This window comes from Cervus canadensis, chromosome X (assembly GCF_019320065.1).
Source record: "Cervus canadensis isolate Bull #8, Minnesota chromosome X, ASM1932006v1, whole genome shotgun sequence".
In the NCBI taxonomy this organism is placed as follows: Eukaryota; Metazoa; Chordata; class Mammalia; order Artiodactyla; family Cervidae; genus Cervus; species Cervus canadensis.
This window is the reverse complement of record NC_057419.1, coordinates 113,136,133-113,142,463: the sequence shown is the minus strand read 5'-3', so window position 1 is coordinate 113,142,463 and position 6,331 is coordinate 113,136,133. Positions and strand designations below refer to the sequence as shown.

At 38.8% G+C, this 6,331-nt stretch overlaps 1 protein-coding gene across 1 annotated transcript; it reads left to right on the top strand.

The window, feature by feature from the left end:
- Nucleotides 1-602: 602 nt before the first annotated feature.
- Nucleotides 603-5,129, top strand: BRS3 (bombesin receptor subtype 3). Its single transcript, XM_043460085.1, has 3 exons — nucleotides 603-1,177; nucleotides 2,759-3,110; nucleotides 4,651-5,129. Exons 1-3 carry the CDS (start codon nucleotides 744-746, stop codon nucleotides 5,062-5,064), a joined length of 1,200 nt encoding a protein of 399 aa, XP_043316020.1. The 5' UTR covers nucleotides 603-743; the 3' UTR covers nucleotides 5,065-5,129.
- The last annotated feature ends 1,202 nt before the right edge of the window (nucleotides 5,130-6,331 follow it).

Genomic DNA, 6,331 nt, shown 5'->3' with positions numbered 1-6,331 from the left:
AAACAGCAAGTCAAACAGTAAATGGTGTTTTATTAGGACATTTAGAGACAAAGCAACCGGTGGTTTGCCTGGATTTGGCATCTCTTAAAGATTGCTTTGATATTGTGTAGCAGGGCCCTGGTAATATGCAGGATTGGGCATTACCATGCGTCAGAGTCAGGTGATAAGCCCAGGTCACCTGAATTATCCCTCCTTGGTTGTGACATGATTTGTTGCTTCAGCACCTCTCTGGTATTAAACCTGGAGGAGTGGATTCAAGTTTGTGCTTCAGGGGACATACATGTTTATTTCCTGTAAAAGAGAGCACTAGACCACCTGCTGAATGCAGAGAAAAGGATGAAAATTGACAAAATCCATACAGATCTTCATGGCTAGATATGGAAGCAGAGTGATTCTAGTAAACAATGACTATTATTTAATAACACCTGGGTAGTCCTAAGAGTCCCCAACAGGAAAGAATAAGCAACTGCAGAGCATTTCCCATACCCCCCTCCTTCTGTCATGGAAACGTCAATAAAACTCCTCCACCTCCCACCCTCTAGTGCCAGATCTGTAAGCATTTAGCCAAGCATGCTGGGAGACACAGAACAACTGAAGGAAAGGAGTATCTGAGTGTCTTGGATTTGCCTGCCACTCTGCTCTGTTCCTCTACCATCTCATTACTAGACGTAGGCACTAGACGTGACAGTCAACTACATTTGAACTGAGCAGAAGAAATATTCAAGGCATAAGCTTTAGAAGAAATGTCTCAAAGGCAGCCTCAGTCACCTAATCAGACTTTAATTTCAACCACAAATGACACAGAATCATTGAGCTCCGTCGTCCCTAATGATTCTACAAATAAAAGAAGGACCGGAGACAACTCTCCAGGAATAGAAGCATTGTGTGCCATCTATATCACTTATGCCGTGATCATTTCAGTGGGCATCCTTGGAAACGCTATTCTCATCAAAGTCTTTTTCAAGACCAAATCCATGCAAACAGTTCCCAATATTTTCATCACCAGCCTGGCTTTTGGAGATCTTTTACTTCTGCTAACTTGTGTGCCAGTCGATGCAACCCACTACCTGGCAGAGGGATGGCTGTTCGGAAGAATTGGATGTAAGGTGCTGTCTTTCATCAGGCTCACTTCTGTCGGTGTATCAGTGTTCACGTTAACAATTCTCAGTGCTGACAGGTGGGTTTCTTTTCTCAGTTCTATTTGCCAGGATGTGAAATTAGACAAAAAGAAAGGAAAGCTTGTATGTAGTGTTCACTGGCTACTCTGTTGCTTTTCTCACACTCTGTAACCTGGATGTGAGATTGGAAAATCGGGAGGCATTTTAAATAAAAGTTGATACCAGAATGTTAACATTTCTGTGTTAGCATCGGAGGAGAGATTGAAACTGTGTGCTTCGGGGATCGTTTATTTTCTTTGAACTGTAATTGTTTGTTTGAAAGAATACGGAACGGTCTCCCCCCTCCCCTCAGTTTATTAAGGCAAATTGTTCCAGGTGAAAAAGAAAAACAATTTATGCTTTATACATTAGTGCAGCCTAGTGGTGCAATATTGTCAACATTAAAACATCAGCATAGGTGTGAAATTGACCGCATATACATCACTGTCTACCGGAAGAATGGTAAAAAAGACACATGCATCTAATTTACTTGAAATGAATCAAATTAATTAATGGTGAAGAAACGGTGAGGCTTTCGGCTTCCTGGTAACTCAGTATAATGTCGTGACTTAATTGTATTTGTTTTTTTCTATAGGCGTTCAATGACATTCTCGTTTCCAGAGACATAAATTAATCCCAGTTGACTTTTAGAGCTATATGAATGAAGCGTGTGAGAACCTCTGGCAGTCAGGGTGTTTGGACTCTGTTAGGATATTTTCAGCCTAAGTACTGTGTTTTTCTGTGTGCCTATTGTAGAATAATAACTGTGAAGGCATAAAAAAATTGAGGCTCCAAATGTTTAAAATGATGCTTTAAAAAGCCTGCAAGAAGCCGGTAAGTAATCAATGTCTGGCAGTACCAGAAGGAAAAGCTTCTTCAGATTCCAGGATCTGAGAGGAAGAAAAGCTTTCCTTGTGTCTTTTATGAAATTTTTTCTTTGACTGGTTTTATATTCTGTTTGAGGACAGATTTACTTAAAGGCTCTATAGATTTTGAGATAGATTTGTCAGAATAAGGAGGCATCTTTGCATGGGTATAGGGTTTTTCGATTTCACCCTTGTCTTGCCCTGAAACTACCTACAGATTGGCTTGGGCAAGAAATTAGCATTTGAACAGGGAAGAAATTAACCCTCTCCTCTTTTCTGCATAAACTCATAGAATTCTTTTCTAGTAAGGTTGATGACTGCTCACTCATGAAAGAAAGGAGAATTAGATTTAATATCAGTCACTTACTTAAAAATGAAGTCTTTTAGAACACTTAAGGTAATACACAGGTAATGAATTACTCTCCATCACACACAAAATCATGCCTAAAAACATTTATTTGCTCTAAATAGAGGATCTACAAGAAAATCATATAAATTGCAAATCTGGAATATCTCAACAGTGAATAAAAGGGAAAAGTGATTAGCATAAATAAAAATTATTGGGATGTATTATGTGTATTTGAAATCCTAGCCAATTTCAGCTGGTTGATGTTGACTTGGTTATATACATTTGGATAGGAGTTACAACTGGATGATCACTAAGGTCACTTCTAATTTTTAAATTCTGTCATTTTGATATTGATTTTGCCTTTTGCTGTGATTATGTGTTTCTAGATACAAGGCAGTTGTGAAGCCCCTGGAGCGTCAGCCCCCCAATGCCATCCTGAAGACCTGTGCCAAAGCTGGCTGCATCTGGATCCTGTCTATGATCATTGCTCTACCGGAGGCTATATTTTCAAATGTATATACTTTTCAAGATCCTGACAAAAATGTAACATTTAAAGCGTGTGCCTCTTACCCTGTTTCTGAAAGGCTCCTGCAAGAGATACATTCTCTGCTGTCCTTCTTAGTATTCTACATTATTCCACTCTCGATCATCTCTGTCTATTACTCTTTGATTGCTAGAACTCTTTACAAAAGCACCTTGAACATACCTACTGAGGAACACAGCCATGCCCGCAAGCAGGTATGTATTCATCAGGATTCATGCATGTATTTAGAAGGGAAATGCCTCCTTTTGCACCTTTGGACAATAAATACAATAGCAGTATCATATTTTTGCTATGATCATGGGCTCTGGAGTCTGTCAGACCCAGGATTTAATTCCATACCAGCTGAACAATCTTGAGCAAGCTACTTAACCTCTCTGAGCCTCACTTTCCTCATGTATAAAATGAAATGAGGACTGGATGATATATATGAAATGCCTAACATAGTTCCTACTGCATAGTGAATATTCAGTAAATGGTAGGACCGCTATTATTAGAAAAGGGGCAGCTGAAGTTTGGGGTAAGTCAAAAATCACCCCCATAGAACCGTGAGAAACATCACACAAGGTGAGACTATAAAGTGAAGCATCTTTTGTTTTAGAAAGTATAATAGAATGATAGAAAAACGCAGGATGTTAGAACTGGCAAGAAGCCATAACATTATTCAATGCAGACCACCTCCTCACAGATGAGCAGACTTTGGTTGGTGAGGGGAGGTCTCGAGGGACCCAGTGCCAGTGGCAAAAGAACACAGTGACTCACAGGAGCTTGATTAAGACCATTGCAAGACCCAGGTGTGCTCGCCTCTCATAAATATGAATGGATAAAAAGAATATTGGCAAAACATTGTTCCACTTAATTAAAAAAAAAAAAAAGCCCAACAGGATTTCTATCTTTCTTGGGTAGGAGATGATTTCATTCACCTCTTGACCAGTACATGGAGAACTCAATGTTTTTTTTTCAAGCTAGTCCTTTCAGTTGGTTCAATAGTGGTGCTTAGGAGGCTAAAGTTGTATTTTATTTATTTATTCACCATTTTTTAAATTTATTCACCATTTTATAAAGTTGCATTTTCATGCCCACGTGAACAGTTTTTTTTTGCTCTATCTGTGACTACAGGCAATGTCTTCACTTCATTTGGGTCATTTCTTTTATTAAGAAGTGTAGGTAGGATTATTTTCATATATGAAGGATGGCACATTGGTTTTTATTCCTTGGGCTATATGGGTAGAATTTCTATATTTTAAAAACAATTTTAGGGAAAAAAATTAAATAAAAACAATTTTAGGTACAAGTTTGTCAACTTTCACAATCCCCATAAGACTGTTCAAACTTAGTCAGCCTCTGCTGATGCAGTTAAAACAGTTTTGTACAGCATTTATTTCTTAATAAAATTAAATCTTCAATGGTTCTACAACACTCCTTGAGATAGTTAGAGACACCCTAGAGTATCTCAAAATCAGGGGTAGGAGTCTGAATTAGAGCTAATCAGAGACCAACATCACAGGTTACTATGTCAATTCACGTGCTGTATTCTATAGCCACAGGCTGCCTTCCCACACTTGCATGTGCAAAGAGACACCAGCCTGTTAACTATAAATTTCTCAGTTAATCTAGAAAATGGCTTTTTAAAATCTCTGCCAGCTCAATGTTTTCTTTTTGTGGGTATTTTGTTTGTTTTGTCAATGGGTTCTTGGTTTCTGGTTGTTGTTGCTGTCATTTTTCTTCTCTCTATAGATTGAATCCCGGAAGCGAATTGCCAGAACAGTTCTGGTGCTGGTGGCTCTCTTTGCTCTCTGCTGGTTGCCAAATCATCTTCTGTATCTCTACCGCTCATTCACTTCTCAAACCTATATGGACTCCTCTACCGTTCACTTAATTGTCACCATCATCTCTCGGATTCTGGCTTTCAGCAATTCTTGTGTAAACCCCTTTGCTCTTTACTGGCTGAGCAATACCTTCCAGCAGCATTTTAAAGCTCAGTTATGCTGTTGCAAGGCAGGGGTGCCTGACCCTCCTGCTGCTAATACCCCTCTTGACAACCTAGCAGTGATGGGAAGGGTCCCGGGTGCTGCAAGCACTCAGATGTCTGAAATTAGTGTGTCCCTATTCACTGGCTGCAGTGTGAAGAAGGAAGATGACAGAGTCTAGCTTTTCAATTAAAAATGGTATTTTTTCCTCCCAGAGTGTCTATTCAACTCTGAGCTATGTGTAGGTATATGGTGTCAGGACTTTCAGTGGTTTGTAAATTGTGGTGAAATCTTAGGAGGGAAGGATCGGACAAATCATAGTTTTCATCAATGTACAAGCATTAACGTTACTGGGCTTTCTAAATAAAATGGAGCCTCACTAGGTATAGTGACACATTTGTCTATGTCAGAGGCCAAATAGGAGGTGAAGTGAAATACACATGGCACTTAAAAACCTAATATGTTTCCATCACATCTCTGATGCTTATAATTTCTCATATACTCTTGTGATTTACATAAAACTGTGTTTGTGTTTATTATGTGGTGTAAATCTAGGGATTATACTTTGCATATGAAACAGGGATCAAAGAGAGGTAAAACATCTCTTCTGCAATTTTCTTTAAAAAATGAAGTCCTAAAAAATAAAATTTCATACAATTTGTTCTTGACTACCCTTCTCCATTAATCTCTATTCCATTGGAACTAAAGTTGTGCACTGGCAATGACAGCGTTGAGGGGTCAGTGTTATGTAAGGATCTGGGACTGGGTGTTTGCCTTCCTAGGTCAGCACTTACTGACTTAAGGTAGTTCTGGAGTTACACCTCCCATTAACTGATAATTGGGCAAAGTTATCTTTCACAGATACCGTGAAGAACCTATCTCCTTCATAGGCAGAATCACTGGCCATGTTTAGTGTCATTTGAGGGCTCCAAAGAAGGATCCCTGTCAAAAAATCTGCGAGGTTGTCACTATCTGAAATTCATCTTTTAAGAAACTTCATTTCTTTCTGGTAAGCAGTGCCCTCTTTCTAAAAAATGCAGAAGTACCACGTGAAATCCCTAACACCTGGGTGTTTAGTTGTTATCAGATCATCTTTCTGCTTGACTATCTTAACCCTGATGTGTGCCTAAGTCCTCTAATAAGAGTGTGACCTAACTAATCTCTGCTCTTGGAAATCAGATGGAAGGTTCTGATTTTCTATCCTCTGTTCCTACTTGCTAACACTATAAAGTTGTAATAAATGTTATTTCAAAAAACTTGTCAATAGATGTGTCAGTTTTAGATCTGTGGTTTCAGAAAATGTTTTCTTGGGGCAAATTAAAGCCTTTAACTGTCAATAGTTAAATTTGTATTTTAAAAAACTTGACTTTGGGGTGTGCTTTTGATAGCTTTGAGCTTTCCTTAAATGGCTTGTGTAACTGTGAATTTTTGCTTAAAGATGTGGCTTG

What these genes read in the sequence shown, in the direction of transcription:
- BRS3 (XM_043460085.1), top strand. Translation starts at nt 744, where the DNA reads ATGTCTCAAAGGCAGCCTCAGTCACCTAATCAGACTTTAATTTCAACC. An exon ending in ACAATTCTCAGTGCTGACAG is followed by an intron (nt 1,178 to 2,758) that starts GTGGGTTTCTTT and finishes ATGTGTTTCTAG; the next exon opens with ATACAAGGCAGTTGTGAAGC. An exon ending in ACAGCCATGCCCGCAAGCAG is followed by an intron (nt 3,111 to 4,650) that starts GTATGTATTCAT and finishes TTCTCTCTATAG; the next exon opens with ATTGAATCCCGGAAGCGAAT.